Here is a 21,927-nt window from a genome sequence, read left to right as displayed (position 1 = left end):
ACTTCATAACGAAGCAACTTTACCAGAATCAAACGTGGCTTCTGATCTGGCTGTAGCTTAGGTCACAATGCTCTTTCAATCTCAATATCTCCTTGAAATTCAGTTACCCCAAAGTTTGCAGAATCCAACATTGTAAAAATCTCTTCATATCTTGCCCTTCGTCGCCTTCCTTAAGTCCAAGAATTTTTATATTATTTCTTCTACTAAAATTTTCTAACATATCAATTTTTGAGTTAATTGTTCTTTAGTTGCGGCCACCTCAGCTTGAACCTTCTTAATTTGCTCTTTAACATGCTGAATTTCAAATTCATTACCTTTAATTTTTGCTCCATCACTTAAAATTTTTGTTCCATTTGAGACAGCATCCTCTCCACCTTCTTCGTAGAACCTTATTTTCAATTATACCCTCATTACATTTTTTTTTAACTTCCATTGTTAATTGTAACAAAGTTTGCTGGAAAGAATCCACATACTTCTTCATTTCAGTTGTAGATATACAAGACTCCTTTATATTGTCGGGGGTGATCTTGTACAGCGATGTCCAAGGTCTTCTCAGCCCCAGGTCTATCACCACGGGTACTTGCCTTCCGGAGAGCTCCAGGATCCTTCTTCAAGGTTGGCCTTTCTTCTTTATCAGCTTCTTTTTTCTTGTTCAAGTTCTTGAAAAGCAACAGCTTATCTTAGGAGACATTGTTTATTGTTCCGAAGGCCTTCCGATAGCTTCCTCTTTTAGCAGTCAGTTTAGGCTTATACTGAAATGCTTGACTAAATATAAGACTGAAGATGATCAAAAAATTATTTGCACTCAAACATCTAATCTTGCCAAAGATAGTAGTTAGCACACGCCTTTACAGTGCCAGTGATCGGGAACAGGGTTCAAATCCTGAGCTGCCTGTAAGGAGTTTGTCAGTTCTCCCCATGTCTCTGTGGGTTTTCCCCAGGGGCTCTGGTTTCCTCCCACCATTCAAAACATACCAGGAATGTAGGCTAATTGGGTGTAAATTGAATGGCATGGACTTGTGGGCTAAAATGGCCTGTTACTGTGCTGTATGTCTAAAAGAAAGCTATTTCAATGCTTAATATTCAATCATATTTTAAAAGCCAAGAGAACACCTTACTGTATCAAAGTGCTCCAATGCAACTTTCATCAATTCCACCTATATGCAACCATTACCTGTTCTTTGATTTCCTGCATTCTGTGACTCTGTTCCTGAATGTCCTGCAGCAGTTGGAGTGCTTTGTCATCCTCCTGAGATACTTCGACACGTGCCTGCTCAAGGCTACGCTTCAGGCTCTAAGAAGAGGAAAATCATAACATCAGACAACCAGGAAACCCATCTGCATCACTGCTATTGATCGTCAGTGGTGATCCACAGGACCATAAAACCAGCAGAGAGGGTCATTGAGGTCTCCTACCCCCCCTCATCCCATCCACGTGATCTACTGGGATCATTGTTTGAAGAGCGTGTGTTAAATGGTTGAGGACCCCTGCCACCCTGCACACAGCATCTTCCAGCGCAAAAGAGATACAGGTGTATCAGAGCTAGAACCACTAGGCTGAGAAACAACTTCTTCCGATGGGCGGTGAGAATGCTGAACGACTGATGAACTGTTCACACTAACCATTTAACCTGGAACTCTACTATTTATTTCACAATATTTATTTATTTTTGTATTTGTATATATGTAACTGCATATGTATCCTTTGTATGTGTGTTATGTCTGGATATGTGTTTGCACATTTTAGCATAGAGGACAGGAGAATGCTGTTTCAACAGGTTGTACTTGTGCAGTTGGATATTAATGAACTTGAATAATATATTTGGATAATATATTTGGCAATGCTCTTTCAAAATTGAATTCTTATGCACATCAACTGCAGTTGATACACAGCCATTTTCAAGCAAACCTATCCACGGTACCTGCCCACACAAAAGTGAATCATTTCGACCTACTGCCTTTGACTGCGAGCAAAGCTTCAAGTGATGGAGAACATGCATCACCACCAAGCTCATGCTGCAACAGACACGTTAAACCATCGTGAGGAAAAGGAGGAGATTGATTTGTTTGGCCAGAAATACTGAATATCCCCATTTTTCAGCCTCATTTTAAGGGTTTTATGGTATATTCAGCGATAAGTTGACCCCCATTTTTCGAAGTGCCCGGGCCTCCCAGGAACAACTCCATTTAAAAAAAAACACCCCAATCGCAAGTAACAAAGCTGTAAATTAATTATGTAAAAAAAAACTCTGCCTACCGGGCAGGAGTAGCGATGGCCCATGGAGCTGGAATGGTGGCATCGTGCTCCCAGAGGAAGCAGAAACCTCAGCCTTCCAGGCACCAGCGCCAACATCATGCTCCCAGCAGGGGCAGGAACCTCAGCCTACTAGACAGGAGTGGCGACCTCAGGGTCCCAGGTAGAAGCAGTTATGGCGGCGCCCAGCGGTGGGGAGGTATCGTGGAGCGATATACAGCAAATTGACATCAATCTGTTTTTTTTCCCCAGTGAATTTAAGGTCTCACGACATGACTTATATGCTGAAATATATGGTATGTACAACTTCCGGCAATGTCTCATCAGGCAGCACATTCTTTTTCTTTGAGAAAATTCATGGATGATGCACAAGATCTCAATGGATATCTCAGGCTGGAATAAAACCTCATCGTATATAATTAATCAACTCACTTAAAACTAGTTTGGATAAATAGTTCAAGTTTATTTATCATCTGATTGCACAAGTATAACCTGACGAAAGTGTTCTCTAGTCCTTGGTGTAAAATCATGCAAACACACATACAGGCATAACACATATACAGACAAAAGATATGTATATATAAAAATACATCAATTTTGTTAAATAAAGAGTAGAGTCTCAGAGGGTATGTATGAGCAGTTCATCAGTTGTTCAGCATTCTTACTGCCCGTGGGAAGAGTGTTTCTCACTCTGGTGGTTCTGGGTCTGATACCCCTGTATCTGTAACCCAACTGGTGTAGCTGAAAGATGCTGGGCATGTGGTAGTAGGGGTCCTCAAAGATTTTGTGAGCCCTCTTCTAACAACAATCTAGGTAGATCATGTCGAAGTTGGGGGTGGGGGGAGGTGAGTGGAGTGAGAGTGCAGTTCCTCTCTGCTGCTTCCTTTTGTGCCTCAAGGTTTGGATCTTGACTGATGTTATATTTTCTTTTGTTTGTTTGTCAGGTTAAATGTTGGAGACGGGGAAGAGAAACAAACACACCAATGACCCAAGGCCTGCTGAGGGCCTAGAGTATGTAACTTGGAGAGTTTGATAAATGCCCTCTGAGGAGTTGTGGGTTGTAGATCATGGCTCTGATGAAACACTGGGGACCAAGGAGCTAAGGGTTGGGTTTACCCAAAGGGGAATGGTGGCCCAGATGTCAAAAGTTCGACGTAGGAGTAGTTTCTGAATCAGGGACCAATCTGAGGGAAGGTAGTGTTTGAAATCAGGGTCTCAAATGGCAAATTTGAGAGAAGATAAATAGATAGTTGTACAGGAACATAGAAAGGGACTGAACATGCAGCCTTGTTGAACACCATTGTTGAGGATGATCATGGAGGAGATGTTTGTCTCTAATCCCCACTGCTTGCAGTCTTGCTTTTGCCAGTCTATTGCCTCCGTCGGTTATATTTCACTGACGCATGGTTTACCAATACAGCATAGGGGTCTTATTCCACCCCTTCCACCTGTCTTCTTTATACTGGCTTCTGCTACATTTCTCCAGTCTCGATAAAGAGCTTATTATCCTCCTTGACCCACTGAGTTCCTCCAATCAAGCGTGCTTAGATTAGTTATCATAAAAATGTTTAGGCAAATTCATGCCATGTTTCAATACAAAGTAAACAGGAAGCCTCAAATCAGAAAGATTTCAGGCTATATTAGGACAAAATATGACAGCCAGCACTGCTGCGAGTACAATTTATCTGAAAACACACAGCCTCATGAGTCATTTATAAATGTGTTACACATTTTAAGCAAAGAGAAATGGAAAGGGAATTTTACATTTATAGTACTGTACTTGTATTTATAGAGCATCTTTATCAACTAAAATATTCAAAAGGCAATGAGAAACAGTGTACAAGACAAAAATTGGCTTATGCATATACATGCTTGTACATGTATACGTGTACAGGCAAACCCCACTTTACATGATTAATTAATTCCAACTTTTACTTGCATAAGAGAAATTTGCGTTAAGCGATTAATAGAATCAATTGGAATAATTACAATAAATCCCCATTATGACAGCTTATGTTATATTTTATATTGTATATAGATAGGTTTTAAACAAGATAAATTGTGGCAGGTTATTTTAGTGTTGGTCACAAACAAACACTTCAAAACAGATTTCATTTAAAATGTCAGAGCTGTGCTCAAGCCAGACAGTCCAGGCTCCGGGTGCCTTTGCAAAAACTTTGAAGAATATCTATAAGGACTTCAGAAGTAGGTGTTAATTGAGAGAGAGAGAGAGAGAGAGAGAGAGAGAGAGAGAGAGAGAGAGTGAGTGAGTGAGTGAGTGAGTGAGTGAGTGAGTGAGTGAATTCAGTTCTACAGTTCAGCAGGAGAAACTGGGACTGGATCATGACAAGCTGGTAAGCTTGTGGAAAAACCCCATTTTGAAGACGGGTTGTGAGTTCTTAGTTCAGCCTGTGGTCCATACAAGAGGAGAGGACGGGCTGCATAATATTTCAATTGAAATAAGGGAAACAAAAAGAAACTCGGTGGTGACCTGAAAGAAAGAGATTATCATCTGGAAAACCCTGATGGGGCAAGTTTCTTCGGCAAGACAATGAAGTGGCTGATCAGAAGGAATCAGTTGTGGGTGTCCAATTAGCAACAAATCTCTCTGAAAACAGACAAGAACCTTCCTGAGTGGTAACCATTTACCTTTCAAGCACCAGAGCCTGGTGAAGATTCATAATTGTTAAATTCTGTGCACAGTATAAAAATTGCCTGCAACCAGTGAACTTGAGGAGTGAGAAGAGAGTTTGGACTGTGAATCAAAGAACTTTTCTGAACTTACACACACACATTACATGCACGTGCACTTAGAATTAGAAGGGGGCTAAGTTAGGTTAAGTTAATAGTAATAAGTTAGAGTTTGATCCTGTTTTCATGTTTAAAGATAATTAAAAGCAACTTTTGGTTAAGTAACCATTTGTCTTGGTGAATTTCTATTGCTGTTGGGTCCTCTGGGCTCATAACACCATCCTTTCCAATCGTCCATCAAGACTTATAAAAATGTTTTTTAAAAACAACTTTTAGCTGCATATAATGCCAAAACTGTTACGGTTAATAAAGATAATTGATATTTTTCATTTATTTCATAATTACATCGTAATCTAAACTATTTCTTAGACAAATATTGTACAAGGTACATGAAAATATATTTGTTATTTTGTTGATTAATAAATCTTGGCCCATGAATCCATGGTGTTCGGATGGGTGCGAGATTAGGGTTAGGGGATAATTTAAAGTTTAACAACTTTAAACTCTTAGTGCTCAGCCCTACGTATGCTATAATAGGTGGAGGGGGAGGTCGGAATAATTCTGGGAACCAGAATGCGATTTGCAGTTTCCATGCGGACCTTCATTTGAGCATACCAGCGAGGCAGAGCAGAGGGTGACAGAGTGGCTGGAAATGTGGGAGAACAGATATAGCATCAGGCTGGCATTCCAGCATCTGTAACAGGGCAGGGGGAAGGGTTCAGTTCTGGGAAGGTGGCCCCGGAGGCCAGGGAGAGGGGATATGGAGGGGAGAAGGGCTACCTGGGGGAGAGGAGGTGTGAGGAGGTGAGGGAGTGTGGGGGAGTAGAGTGGGTGTGGAGGAATCTTGCAATAACTGAATAATTACATGCATAAAACAGCTTTCCAAATCACAGTAACTGAATTTTACATTGCTTGAAGTAACGTATAGCGAGGTTTGCCTGTACAGATACATATGCACCGGGTATGCACACATATACATACACATGCATGAACGTGCATCACGCACACAGACACACAGGTACATCACATGTCCACACATACTCTGGCACATACATACAGCACATTTTAAATTTATTTAAAAATTTAAATTTTAGACATACAACATGGTAACAGGCCATTTCAGCCCACGAGTCCATGCCCCCCAATTAACCTACACCCCCAGTATGTTTTTGAACGGTGGGAGGAAACCGGAGACCCTGGGGAAAACCCACACAGACACTGAGAGAATGTACAAATTCCTTACAGACACCACAACTAAAGACACATGTACAGCAATCCATGCACACACACACACAGACATGCACGTACACATGCATACGAGTACAGATGCACAGATATACATGTATATATTTGTGCCTATAGATGCATATCTACATATATATGTACATATACCTGTTTATTTATGTATTTATACATTATTTTATTGGCAAGTTTAGTTAAAATAAATATTTTTAAACCCTTAACTAAATAATTCCTGGAATAGTCATATGCTCGCTAGATATCATTTCATTTACAAGGACAGTTATAAAACCAAATGCATAGAAATAAATGCAAACATCATGATTGGTGGCATAATAGGCCAAGCATTGCTGGGTATAGCAGCTTGTTATTTCACAAAGGTGAATGGAAGAAACTCAGGAATGGTGGATTCGGTTACAATTAGCTGTTGAATTAATGAACACTGAAACTTTCAGATATTCAGAGGCATGTAGCAACAATTTATAAATAGATCATGCTCAGTGAACTAAATACATTTAGTTTGAAGAGATAACTAAAATCATGGAGAAGGGAAAGTCCACGTCAATTATTTACATGGATATCTCCATCCAAATACAATTCCTCACAGATATTGTTCAATGATTGGAAACTGAAAGCCTAACTGAAAGTGGATGAGCAACGGAAGGCTGAAAATAGAGATAAAAGCTGGGTACACACGTAGCAGGGCATGACTAGTGGGATCCTTAAGCATATACATTTTGGCAATGCAAATATCCACTGAGTTTGATATTCTTCACCACCCGTTCCCAGCTGTAACTGCAGGCGTGTCCATGAAATATACCGTAGTTCAAAGACACACCACCCAAAATTGTAGTACTGCAGAGATGCTGGTGGGTATCTAAACAACCCACTGAACCAGTGAGATTGGAATTCACATATGCCCATTGGGATCTGATCCCTGTTACAATATACATTTCAGTATTCAACACAAATTAATACAGTAAAAGCCCCTGCATTCAGCACCTATGGGAATCAGTAGATGCCGGCTAAGTGAATTTTCCAGTTGGTTTACCTCTTTATTTTCCGTGATTTTTTTTTCCTGCTGGCTTGAATTCCAGATAACAGGGAATTTACTGTACTCTGCCAGAAACATATTCCCCTCCCATCCCTTTTCAGTATTTCAAAAAGATTGCTTCATTCACAATTCCTGAGGTAACCCCAAGTGTCTGGTTGCCAACATTTTGAATTCTTCATCAACTCACACTTTGACACATCCGTCTGTGTCCCCCTATCCTTTTACAACAGTCCAATAGTCCTCATCTTGCAGCCTTTTATGTGGGAGATACCAGACAGAACTAAGGGACATAGTCTCAAGATTCAGGGCAGTAGATTTTGGCGGAGATGAGGAGGAACTGCTTCTCCCAGAGGGTGGTGAATCTGTGGAATTCACTGCCCATTGAAGCAGTGGAGGCGACCTCAGTAAATATATTTAAGAAAAGATTGCATAGATTAAAGGATATGGGGAAATGGCAGGTAGGTGGACATGAGCCTCTCATCAGATCAGCCATGACCTTATTGAATGGCGGAGCAGGATCGACGGTCCAGATGGCCGACTCCTGCTCCTATTTCTTATGTTCTTATTGAATTTCCAACTTTAAGTATCCCATGCATTCTTTCAGACTATATCAAAAGGCTGCCATTCTCCCAGTTTTAATTGGTTATTTAAGCTCAGTTTCTCTCTCTCCTTTGGTGCAGACTGGCCTGATAAGTATGTTGTAAAGCCCTGCTTGAGCAGCACCCAACACAGGCAATGAAGCATAATCTGCTTTTAACTGCTGCCTGAACGCATCCTAAACAGGGATGAGAGGGGAAAACGAGTGTGGTGGTAGAAGCTGTCAGAAATTGTTGAACTCCTTTGACAGATCAAAATTAACCACATAATTAGTCCCAAGATGTGGAATGGTGAAGTGCAATTAATGGTGATATCAAGTGCTAAATCAGTCAATAATTCTGGAAAGATTAAAAAAAACACAGACATTTGAGTTGGAATATCTGTCAACAATTATCTTAAAACAGTGGTTCTCAATTTTTTTCTTTCCACTCACATACCATCTGTGCCATAGGTGCTCTGTGATTAGTGAGGGATTGCTCAAGGTGGAACGTGAGTGGTAAGAAAAAGTTTGAAAACCACTGTTTTAATCGTACTTCATTGACTCGTTATGTGCATGGTTTCATAACTCCAAAGGAAATGGGCCAATGACAATTTTTCTCAAGCAAAATATTTCAGTAACAATTGGGTCAAGAGCAGTGATTCTCAACCTTCCCTTCCCACTCACATACCACCTTAAGGAATCCCTTACTAATCACAGAGCACTGATGGGATAGGAATTACTTAAAGTGGTATGCTAGTAGAAAGAAAAAAGTTGAAGTTTCCTATCTAATGTAAAAATCAAAAGATCTCTTGACCAGGCAATTAGAGAAGCATGAGCATAAAACATCTGTCACGCTTAACCCTCCTGCATCCATGCACAATCTAATAGAGCATCTGAGAAGACATGGTTGTTCAGGCAGTTGCAGGGTGGTTAGGGTCTTCTGGAATTCTGGTATTTTCTGGGGAACAGTGAGAGACTATCACAGAACCTTTCGTCTGTACTCTCCCCTCCTATTGTTCCCATTTCCCCAGCTGTGTAATAAAACTGCAGGCCTGTTTTTTACTCATACTTTGAAGAAGGCCTCAGGCCCGAAACATCAGTAATATATCTTTACCTCCTGTGGATATTGCGAGACCCTCCAGTATTTCTGGGTTTTTACTACAATCACAGCATCTGCAAACTTTCGTGTTTCACTTTTTTCTGGAAACCAGACATATAGTCCACCAAAAAATGCAAGTTAATTCTGTGAAAGGACTAGATGGGTTAGAGTTTGTGAAATGTATGCAAGATAGTTTTTTACAACAATATGTAGAGGTGCCGACCAGAGAAGGAGCAGTATTAGATCTACTGTTGGCAAATGGGATGGGTCAAGTGACGGAGGTTAGTGTTGGCGAGCACTTCGGGTCCAGTGATCATAATGCCATCAGCTTCAATGTCATTATGGAAAGAGAGAAATCAGGGCCAAGGATTGAGGTTTTTGATTGGGGAAAAGCTAGATTTGAGGAGATGCGAAAGGACTTGCAGGGTGTGCATTGGGACAATTTGTTTTATGGGCAGGATGTAGTAGAGAGATGGAAGTCTTTTAAAGATCAGATTTTGAGAGTGCAAAAGCTTTATGTTCCTGTTAGGTTAAAAGGAGGGGCAAAAGGTTTGAGAGAGCCGTGGTTTTCAAGGAATATTGGAAACTTGGTTCAAAAAAAAGGGAGGCGTACATTAGATATAAGAAGCATGGAGTTAAGGAGATGTTTGAAAGATACATTGAATGTAAGAGGAATCTTAAGAGAGGAATTAGGAAAGCTAAAAGAAGGTACGAGAAAACTATGGCAAGCAGGGTGAAAACTAATCCAAAAGAGTTCTACAAATATGTTAATGGTAAGAGGAAAGCTAGAGACAAAATTGGTCCCTTAGAAAATTAGAGTGGAAAACTGTGTGTGGAGCCTAGAGAAATGGGGGAGATATTGAACAGTTTCTTTTCTTCAGTATTCACTAAGGAGAAGGATATTGGGAGATGTGGGATAAAAAAAGCAAATTGGGTAAATATGGGGAATATAGAGATTACAAAAGGTGTAGTTTTAAGGCTTTTGAAGAATATAAAGGTGGATAAGTCTCCGGGACCAGACGGGATCTTCCCCAGGACATTGAGAGAAGTGAAGGAGGAAATAGCAGAGGCTCTGGTGGTAATTTTCCAAATGTCATTAGATATGGGGATAGTGCCGGAGGATTGGCGCATTGCGAATGTGGTTCCGTTATTTAAAAAGGGTTCAAGGAGGAAGCCTGGCAACTATCGGCCTGTAAGTTTGACATCTGTGGTAGGTAAATTAATGGAGAAAATTCTTAGAGATAGTACTTATAAACATCTGGATAGACAGGGTCTGATCAGGAGCACTCAACATGGATTTGTGGGAGGAAGGTCATGTTTGACCAATTTGATTGAATTTTTTGAAGAGGTGACTAGGAATGTGGATGAGGGTAGCGCAGTGGATGTTGTCTATATGGACTTCAGTAAGGCCTTCGATAAGGTACCACATGGAAGGTTAGTTAGGAAGGTGCAGTCTTTAGGTATAAATTTTAAGATAGTCAAATGGATTGAACATTGGCTGAAAGAGAGAGGCCAGAGAGTGGTAGTGGATAATTGTCTGTCAGGTTGGAGGCCGGTGACCAGTGGTGTGCCTCAAGGATCTGTATTGGGCCCATTGTTGTTCGTTATATACATTAATGATCTAGATGATGGGGTGGTGAATTGGATTAGTAAATATGCAGACGATACTAAGATAGGTGGAATAGTGGATAATGAAGAAGGTTTTCAAGGATTGCAGAGGGATTTGGGCTGCTTAGAAAAGTGGGCTGAAAAATGGCAGATGGAATTTAATGCTGATAAGTGTGAGGTGCTTCATTTTGGTAAGAAGAATCAGAATAGGACATACATAGTAAATGGGAGAGCATTGAGGAATACAGAAGAGCAGAAAGATTTAGGAGTAACGGTACATCGTTCCCTGAAGGTAGAAACTCACGTGAATAGGGTGGTGAAGAAGGCTTTTAGTATGCTGGCCTTTATCAATCATTGCATGGAATATAGGAGTTGGGAGGTGATGTTGAGATTGTATAAGACGTTGGTGCGGCCTAATTTGGAGTTCTGTGTGCAGTTCTGGTCGCCTAATTATAGGAAGGATATAAACAGAGTGGAGAGAGTGCAGAGAAGGTTTACCAGAATGTTGCCTGGGTTTAAGCATCTGGAGTATGGGGAGAGATTGGACAGATTGGGTCTTTATTCTTTGGAGCGTAGAAGGTTGAGAGGGGATTTGATAGAAGTATTTAAGATTATGAAAGGGATAGACAGAATGGATGTGGATAGACTATTTCCGTTAAGAGGAGGAAAGATTAAAACAAGAGGACATGAGTTAAGAATTAAGGGGCAGAGGTTTAGAGGTAACATGAGGGGGAACTTCTTTACTCAGAGAGTGGTAGCCGTGTGGAATGATCTTCCGGGAGAAATAGTGGCGGCGGAGTCAATTGTATTATTTAAGAAAAGGTTGGACAGGTATATGGATGAGAAGAAGATGGAGGGTTATGGGCATTGTGCAGGGAGGTGGGACTAGAAAGAGGTGTTTGGTTCGGTGCGGACTAGAAGGGCCTAATGGCCTGTTTCCGTGCTGTAATTGTTATGTTATGTTATGTTATTAACATGCTTGTATTTTCCATTGAGAAAATTTGCTGAGAAACAGAAATGTTTTCCGTTTGGGTATTAATCCGATGCTCAGTTGGTAATATTTTCAACGTTATACTAAACCTTCCTCCGTTAACTGAAAACCAATTTGTTTTCTATCTTTTCAGTTCTGACAAAAAGGGCATACACAGAACAAAGCATTAGCTCTTTCTACAGATGTTGCTCAATTTGGTGAGAATTACCAGTATTTTCAGTTTTATTTCAACAAAGAATAGAGGGAGAGATCAAGTTAAAACAATATATTTTGAGGTTCTGCTCAGGATTACCATATAACTTTATAACAATTGCAGCAAAGAAAAAGGCCAACTTGACCCTTCTCGTCCATGCTGAAAACTTTATTCCACCTAACCCCAGTGACCTACACTCAACCCGTACCCTCCATTCCTTTCCCATCAATATACATATCCAACTTCTCCTTAAATGCCAATATCAAGCCTGCCTCTTCGTCTGGAAGCACCTACAATTCTGAGTAAAGAATTCTCCCCTCATGTTTCCTCTAAATTTTGCTCCTTAACTCTGAACTCACATCCTCTCATTTGTATCTCCCCCTTTGTGATATAGAGAATTTAGGTTAAAAAGACTTAAGTTAAAATGTGATGATTAATCATAAACAGGGAAGCCAGAACGGACAGAGAGTTTACTAGCAGTCAAGGACAGAAGGAGCTGCTGAATATGTTTTTTTTAAACCTATCTTTTCATGGTCATAGTGAGAGACATGCAGGAGACAAAGGATTGATAAGAAGTGTGAGAAACAGAATTCAGTGAATGTAGAGTTCACAGCGTACGTAACGAACGTGATAATTAATAATGCAGTTATACTTAGAATGTTTTTGTAATACTAACCAATTAAAACAGTATTAATAAGAAGGGGAAGGGCAAATAATAAAGGTATAAAAATCAATGCACTGTATGTATCGGGGCTTAACTGGTGAGAAACCAGTTGAGTCCAACTCTGCAGACTTGTAAATAAAGCTTGTCGTGTCATCAGTTTTAAAGAGACTCATGTGTGAGAAGTTTTATTTCTGACAAATGGGGGCTCGTCCGGGATCTACACTCCGGCCGTGAGGGGAGGCGAGAAGAGGGACATCGGAGGCGGTGCACCCCGCTGAGTTCAGCGGCTCCTAGTCCCTTGCTCGTCGCTTCGGGCGGCTTGAGCGAGTGGTATCCGGACAGGGTGACACGACAAGACGGAGAGGAGAAGGGTGACGGTTCAATCCCCGGGAAGACACCGGTAAGTGACGACTTACGATTGTGGTGTGGGGATTGGGTAACAGGTGTAACGGGATACACCTGTTTGGATAAAAACCTAACGGAATAGATTAAGTATAGATCTTTTGTCGTTGTGTGAGAACCCTGTCGCGGGACTCTAGGATAGACCCCAGGGAAACCTCGGCGGTAACCGAAGGAGGGACAGCACCTCCGACGAAGTGCCGAGAAGAGAGGGGTCAACCCCAGGAAAACCTCAGCGGTAACCGAAGGAGGGACAGCACCTCCGACGAGGCGTCTGAGAGGAAGGGAGTAGGGTCCAGAGCGAGAGGGTCCTCAGCAACGATAAACAGATCTAGGTGGGAAAATGGGAGGATCAAAATCTAAGGGCTCGTCTGAAAATTCAGGACAATTCCTGGGAGTACCCCTTGACAGCCCTTTGGGGAGAATGTTTGAAAATTGGGATAGTAAAAGATATCGGGACAAAAACAAGAAAAAGATGGTCCAATATTGTCTCCTTTGGTCAAAACAACCTATTAAAGGTTCCTCGGTCTGGTGGCCGAAATTTGGATCTGATGAGGATTGGGTTAGACAAGCATTAAACATATATGTAAATTCGAGACCAAAGGTGAATCAAGAAGAGTCAGCATATGCATTTTGTTGGGTTCCCTGGCCAGGATCCTTAACAGAATGTTTTAAATTGAGAGTGGCAGGAGAAAAGAAATGGGAACCTCTGGACAACCTTCCCCCTCCTTATATTCCCCCGGTGCCTACTGCGCCCGAGGAAAGCTTATTACCGGAGGGGAAAGGTGATGAATCTGATTGCCCCGAAGGGGGCCGGGATAAAAAGGATGAATTAAGGGAGTCGGACCCTAAACTTCCACCGGTAAACCGACCCTGGACAAGATCCCAGACTGGTCCAGGACCATCAAAGTTTTCAATAAACCTAAATCCCCTGAGAGAAGTTCCTATGGGAGGACCGGGAGGGGGAACGGGATATGTGAATGTTCCCCTAACTAGTACAGAGGTGCGGGGATTTAAGAAAGAAATGAAAAAGTTATTGGAAGATCCTATAGGACTGGCTGAACAGCTTGACCAATTCTTGGGACCAAACACATATACGTGGGAAGAGATGCAGGCAATAATGGGAACATTATTTTCACCCCAGGAGAGGCAGATGATTCGACGGGCTGCCCTCCTCATGTGGGAATATGAACAACCTGGGGACCCTAGACCCCATGAACAAAAATATCCCTTAAATGAACCCAGGTGGGACAAACGAACACCCGAGGGATTGGCAAGTATGAGACAATATAGAGAGTGGACAATTAAAGGGATACGGGAGGCTGTGCCAAAGGGTCACAATTTTACCAAGGCATTTGGGAACCACCAGGGGAAAGACGAGTCCCCTACTGATTTTTTGGAGAGGGTGAGAAAGAATGTCCAACAGTATGCTGGTGTGGACCCTAGTACACCAATGGGTGAACAGCTTATTCGAATTGAATTTGTTTCCAAATCATGGCAAGACATTAGAAAGAAACTAGAAAAGGAGGAGGACTGGAGTGAAAAACCCCTAAGTGAACTGTTAAAAAAGGCACAAAAAGTATATGTGCAGAGAGAAGAAGAAGATCAAAAGAAGGCGACAAAGGTTATGGTACAGACTATCCGACAGATGAATGCTGAATCCAGAGGGGAAAGAAAACAAAACCTTCCTCTAAACAATCCAAAATATCCAAGAGAGGGAAGACCCCGGAGATTTGTTAAATGCTATTACTGTAATGAGGAAGGACACTTTAAGAGGGAATGCCCCCGATACAAGAGGGAATTGCGTGCCCTCGAACTTATGGAAGAAGATTAGGGGTGTCAGGGGTTCCAAATGTTAGGGACCAAATATAAGAGGGAACCCCTGGTAAAACTAAAAATTGGTCCCAAGGGAGAAGAGGTGGTGTTTATGGTGGACACAGGAGCGGAACGAAGTAGTGTAATAACTGTGCCAATCGGAACTGAGCCTATAAAAAGTAATTTGACAATTTCTGGGATAGAAGGAGCTCCCAGAATGGTATCAATAATTCCCCAAGTAACAGTGAAACTGGAAGAAAGAGAAGGGGTACAAGACCTCTTGTTATTACCTTCGGCTGGATTTAACCTCCTAGGAAGGGACTTACAGGCTCTCCTAGGTTTGGGTGCTCTCCCTGTGGACGGAGAAGTGCGAGTCCACCTCTGCGCTTTAAAGGAAGAGGATGAACGGCAGATTGACGAGAGAGTCTGGTATAAGGAGGGAAATCGAGGAGGTCTGGACATCCCACCTTTACATGTCACATTAATACCAGGTCATCAGCCGGTAAGGAAACGTCAGTATCCTATTTCTTTGGAAGGGAGAAAAGGGCTACAGCCGGTAATTGAGACTTTAATACGAGATGGACTATTAGAAGAATGCATGTCACCTTATAACACCCCTATACTCCCAGTAAAAAAGTCAGATGGATCCTATCGCCTAGTTCAGGATCTAAGAAGTTTGAATGCTATTGTTCAGACCCGCCACCCAGTGGTGCCTAATCCCTATACTATTATGAGTCGGATTCCCCCAGACCATGAGTGGTTTAGTGTTATCGACTTGAAGGATGCCTTCTGGACTTGTCCGTTAGAAGAGGAAAGTAGAGATATGTTTGCGTTTGAATGGGAAAATCCATGGACAGGTAGACGGAGACAGTTTCGGTGGACTGTATTGCCCCAAGGGTTCACTGAATCTCCAAACCTGTTTGGACAAATGCTAGAACAAATCCTGATGGACTATCCACAATCTGATGATTCCCAACTAATGCAGTATGTGGATGATTTACTATTATCAGGATCCAAGGAACAAGAAATGAGGAGAGAGACCATTAGACTCTTGAATTATCTGGGGAAAAAGGGTCTACGAGTGTCCAGAAACAAGTTACAGTTTGTTGAGAAAACTGTGATATATCTGGGACACCAGATAAGTAAAGGACAGAAACGAATTACCCCTGAACGAATTGCGGGAATCACTAGAATGCCTTTACCCCGTAATAAGAAGGAAATAAGACAATTCCTGGGACTCTTAGGATACTGTAGGTTATGGATAGAGGACTACTCAGCTTTGGTGAAGTTTATGTATGATAAACTGACAAATGAAAATGACTATCCATTGAAATGGACCCAGGAGGAGGAGGGATGGTTCGAGGACTTGAAACATCGCCTAACACGAGCCCCAGTGCTCACTCTGCCCTCTTTAAAACAGCCCTTCCAGCTATTTGTCACTCATAACCAAGGAACAGCTGTGGGAGTTTTAACACAGGAAAAAGGTGGTCAGCGACACCCAGTGGCTTTCCTTTCCAAAATGATGGACCCAGTGTCTCGCGGATGGCCGACGTGTATCCAGGGAGTAGCGGCTGCTGCTCTGTTGGTAGAGGAAGCACGTAAACTTACTTTTGGAGGAAAGATGACTGTGTACACCTCCCATTCTGTGAGTGTTTTATTAACACAAACTGCCCATCGATGGCTGACTGATTCTCGTATATTAAAGTATGAAACCATTTTAATGGTTGGAGAAGATTTACAGTTTGCAAAAATTAATAGCTGCAACCCAGCTCAGTTTTTATACGGCAGTGAAACAGAGAAAGAGGTGGAGCATGACTGTGTCGAGTTGACAGATCTTCAGACCAAGACCCGAGAAGACCTTTGCGATACTCCGCTGGGAGAAGGATATGAATTCTACATTGACGGCTCCGCCAGATGTGTTGACGGAATGAGAAGAAATGGGTATGCTATAATAGAAGGAAATACTTGGAAAGTAGTAGAATCCACGAGACTACCCGGAAGCTGGTCAGCACAATCCTGTGAACTATATGCCTTGCAGAGAGCCCTCAGAATACTGGCAAAGAAAATTGGAACGATTTACACAGATTCCAAATACGCATACGGGGTAGTGCATACCTTTGGTAAGATCTGGAAGGAGCGTGGTCTAATTACATCAAGAGGAAAGGAATTGGCACACGAACAGATGATTACTCTGACTTTAGAAGCCTTAACATTACCCCAAGAAATAGCAGTGGTCTACATACCAAGCCATCAAAGGGGAGATAACCCGACAGCAATTGGAAACAGACTGGCTGATGAAGAAGCCAAAAGAGCAGCCATGCAACAAGAAGTCCGTTTGCTGACTTTAATCCCAATAAGGCAAGGCATAAAGACAGCTCCCATTTTCACTGCTAAGGAAGAAAAGAACATGGATCAGCTGGGCGCAAGCCAATTACCTGATGGAACATGGAAAACACCAGATGGAAGAACTGTTCTAAATAAAGAAATAACTCGCAACATTTTAAAACACCTGCATCAACAGAGCCACTGGGGCACTCAAGCCTTATGTGACACAGTGCTTCGAGAATATGTGTGTAAGGGAATCTACACCTTGGCCCAACAAGAGGTGCAAAATTGTTACCTATGCACAAAAATTAATAAGAAGATAATGAGGACAGGGACCATGGGAGGTCAACCATTAGCCATACGCCCTTTTCAACGTATCCAGATCGACTTCACAGAGTTACCTCAAGTTCAAAGATGGAAATATCTGTTGGTGATAATAGATCACTTTACCCGATGGGTAGAAGCCTTCCCAACAATAAATACTACAGCCTCTACAGTAGCTCGCCTCCTCCTAGAGCAGATAATCCCCAGATATGGTATAATGGATTCTATAGACTCAGACAGGGGTCCACATTTTTCTTCAAAAATCCAGCAATTGATTTGTGATGCATTACAGGTCTCTTGGAAATTACATACCCCTTGGCATCCACAAAGCTCAGGGAAGGTCGAACGTATGAATGGAACACTAAAAATCCAATTGACAAAGTTAATGGTGGAAACTAAAATGCCTTGGATAAAGTGTCTGCCCCTAGCCTTATTGAGAATTCGTACTGCCCCACGAAAAGATGTAGGGCTGTCCCCTTATGAAATGATGTTTGGGCTTCCCTTCTGGAGTACAGTTGAGGGGTGTCCCACCTTGGGGGAAGGGGATATATTTGTTAGGAACTATTTACAGGCACTGTCACGCTCTCTTACAGATTTACGAAAGAGAGGACTATTGGCACAAACACCGCCTCTAGACTTTTCTTTACACAAAGTGGAACCAGGAGACTGGATTCTTATCAAGACCTGGAAGACTGAAAAACTCCAGCCCCAGTGGGAAGGTCCATACCAAGTTCTCTTAACTACAGAAGCTGCAGCACGAACAAGAGAGAAGGGGTGGACACACGCATCCAGATTTAAGGGACCTGTAGAGGCGCCACAGGACCCTGATACGAACTCAGATTGGACTTGTATTCCTGGAGAAAAACCTCTTACCTTACGATTTCGCAAAAAGACTTAATTCACAATGTTATTGTTATGTTCTTTGATTTTTCTTAGTTTGCCTATGTCTTTATCAGGTGTGAAATGTAAGAAATGCAGAGATACAGTGGTCCTGTTTCAGGACCACATTTGGGGAAGAAAGGAAGGTAATTTCATTTCCCATACCTCAGTTCCTGAGAAATGTTGGGCAGAAAATACCACCCAACATCCATATACCCCTTGTGTGGAAAAAGAAGGAAATAATATGGGTCATTATATACAGATTCCTAATACCACTCCTTTCCCTCTTAATGGTTGGAAAGGTGACTCAAGCCCACCATGCCCTGATGGACTCTGGTTTTGCATACACCAACGTACTGTTCCAATGAAAAGTTACACTCCACACTTGAAATTGCCTGTCCCTTTAAGACAGCCGGACTTAGTTCGAGTCCATCCAAATAACCATGTAAGTTTCGGTAATGCAATTGGGGGAGATAACCTTTTTGTAGATCTGGCAACTAAAATTGCAGGAACTTTTAATGTAACTAATTGTTGGGTCTGCGGGGGTCCACGGATGTCAGAACAATGGCCTTGGTGGGGAGAACCTCTCAATTCATTGACCATGATTTCCCGCATTTGGACAACTAACCGAACGAGATCAAGAGAAACCTGGTCTCTCTCTAACGTCCCCTCTGGTTTTTATTGTCTCTCACGAGCCGGCAAATACCCAGTAGGAGAAAGTCCCTGCAAGGCTGTATGGATTCGCATTTCACCTGGTGTTTTCACTTGGTTTCCTAAACCTCAGACTTGGTTCTTATCCACTGTTTTTAAAACTAATTGCCTACCCCTATCTAATAGCAGTATTCAGTTTTGGAATTGTACCACTTCCACCATCACAGGACCATACCAATCAAATCCTGTTCTTAAAAGAGTTTGGGAAAGGGGGTATGGAGTATCCCCAAATGGATTATTCTGGGTATGTGGTAATAAAGCTTATACTCGTCTTCCCTCACAGTGGAGTGGAACTTGTTTCCTAGGAATAATCCGCCCAGAATTTTTCCTTCTACCCCACGATCACGGTCATAAATTAGGCGTGAAGGTCTTTGATACATTACATCGTGAACCCCGCTCTACCACGGTACATTTGGGAGAATGGAGAGATGATTGGCCTCCAGAGCGCATAATTCAATATTATGGTCCCGCTACATGGGCTCAAGATGGATCTTGGGGTTATCGTACTCCTATATATATGTTAAATCGCATAATTCGCTTACAAGCAGTGCTTGAAATTGTTACAAATCAAACAGCTATAGCCCTGCAATTACTTGCATCTCAGCAAGGTCAAATGCGCTCTGCTATATATCAGAACCGTCTAGCCCTAGACTATCTCCTAGCCACGGAAGGAGGTGTATGTGGCAAACTTAATTTGACTAACTGCTGCTTACAAATTGATGATAATGGAAAAGCCATTCGTAAAATCGCTGATAATATTCGTACATTGTCCCATGTACCGGTTCAAACCTGGCATCCTTTCCCACAATTTAATTGGATGGACAAATGGTTTGGAGGAACCTGGTGGCGTACCTTCTTGTGGGTCATCGGAGGTATTTTATTCCTCCTACTTATTTTGCCCTGTATTATTCCCTGTCTACGCAGCCTGGTGATTTCCATGGTCGAACAAGCTATGCAACCAGGGGGGATGGGAGACCCTGTAAGACTTTTATTTCAGCGTGAGATTAATGTATCATAAAACATTTCTCTTCCCTAGCTTAGAATCCCCATTCATATCTATACATATATTCAACACATTTTAAAGAGAGAAAGGGGTGGATTGTGATATAGAGAATTTAGGTTAAAAAGACTTAAGTTAAAATGTGATGATTAATCATAAACAGGGAAGCCAGAACGGACAGAGAGTTTACTAGCAGTCAAGGACAGAAGGAGCTGCTGAATATGTTTTTTTTAAACCTATCTTTTCATGGTCATAGTGAGAGACATGCAGGAGACAAAGGATTGATAAGAAGTGTGAGAAACAGAATTCAGTGAATGTAGAGTTCACAGCGTACGTAACGAACGTGATAATTAATAATGCAGTTATACTTAGAATGTTTTTGTAATACTAACCAATTAAAACAGTATTAATAAGAAGGGGAAGGGCAAATAATAAAGGTATAAAAATCAATGCACTGTATGTATCGGGGCTTAACTGGTGAGAAACCAGTTGAGTCCAACTCTGCAGACTTGTAAATAAAGCTTGTCGTGTCATCAGTTTTAAAGAGACTCATGTGTGAGAAGTTTTATTTCTGACACCCTTTCTTAAAGGAAAAAGCCTCTCCACGTCAACTCTATCTCTTCCCCTAATAATTTTAAATACTTCAATCAAATCCTCTCTCAACCTTTCACACTCCAAGGAATAAAGACTCAACTGATTTAAACTATCCCCATAACTTAGACCCTGTAACCCCAGAAACATTCTAGTAAATCTTCTCTGCACTCTCTCCAATTTGTTGATACCTTTCCTATAGTACTTTAGTGACCAAAACTGTACACAGTACTCCAAGTTTGGCCTCACCAATGCATTGTACAATTTTAACATAACATCCCTGCTCCTATATTCAATGTTTTGATTTATAAAGGCCAACATACCATAAGCTTTCCTCACCACCCTATCCACGAGACTTCACCTTCAGGGAACTATGTACCATTATTCCTAGATCCCTTTGTTCTCAAGCTCTCTTCAATGGCCTACCGTTCACCATGCAAGTCCTTTTCTGATTTGCCCTACCAAAATGTAACACCTCACACATTTCTGCATTAAACTTCATCTACCATCTTTCAGCCCACTCTTCTAACTGGCCTAAATCCCTCTGCAAGCTTTGAAACCCTTCTTCACTATCCACAGCCCCACCTTTCTTAGTATCATCCGCATACTTACTAATCCAATTGATCATCCCATCATTCAAATCATTAATGATTACGACAAACAGTAATGGATCCAATACTGAACCCTGAAGCACACTACTATTCACCAGCTTCCAATCTGACAAACATTTATCTACCACTGCTCTCCGGGATCTCTCATTAAACAATTGTTGAATCCATTTTACTACTTCAAAGTTGATACCTAATGATTGAACCTTCCCAACTAACTTTCCCGGAGGATCCTTATCAAAAGCCTTACTAAAGTCTATATATACAACATCCACTGCCTTAGCCTCAACTTTCCTAGTAACCTCCTCAAAAAATTCAATAAGGTTTGTCAAACATGATCTTGCCCTCACAAATCCATGTTGACTCTTCCTCATCAAACCCTACCTATTCGAATATTTATATATACTCTCTAAGAAAACTTTCCATTAATTTACCTACCACTGACATCAAACGTACAGGCCTATAATTACTAGATTTACTCCTCGCACCTTTTTTAAACAATGGAACTGCATGAGCTACCCTCTAATCCTTCAGCACCATTCCCACTATGAATAACATTTTAAATATCTTTATCAAAGCCTCTATTTCTACACTAACCTTCCTCAAAGTCCTAGGGAATTGCAGTGACCTGGAATTCACTATCTATGTATTGTACAGATGGCTGGCTCTTCCCCTGGCTCCACCCTCACCTACTCCAATATAAACCCTGGTTTTCTCGCCTTACCTCAGATTCACCTGAGGACTATTGTATCTACCGGCAATTGATTGAAAGCTATTAAAAGCGTATTTGTGCTCCACACAAGTCTCTGAGTGTAATCAATCGCATTACAGGAATATCTTGTCAG

The 21,927-nt window shown here is 41.6% G+C and overlaps 1 protein-coding gene across 14 annotated transcripts in view; it reads right to left on the bottom strand.

Moving 5' to 3' along the window:
* Positions 1-21,927, bottom strand: part of LOC138761402 (citron Rho-interacting kinase-like) — a 366,961-nt gene that overhangs the window by 198,664 nt on the left and 146,370 nt on the right. For all 14 annotated transcript variants that reach the window (XM_069933435.1, XM_069933436.1, XM_069933438.1 and 11 more), the window contains one exon: positions 1,175-1,294. In XM_069933435.1, coding sequence (XP_069789536.1) covers positions 1,175-1,294 — 120 coding nt within the window. The remainder of the gene's footprint in view (positions 1-1,174; positions 1,295-21,927) is intronic.

The sequence above is a fragment of the Narcine bancroftii genome, chromosome 4, assembly GCF_036971445.1.
Source record: "Narcine bancroftii isolate sNarBan1 chromosome 4, sNarBan1.hap1, whole genome shotgun sequence".
Classification (NCBI taxonomy): Eukaryota; Metazoa; Chordata; class Chondrichthyes; order Torpediniformes; family Narcinidae; genus Narcine; species Narcine bancroftii.
This window is presented reverse-complemented; position numbering and strand designations above follow the sequence as displayed.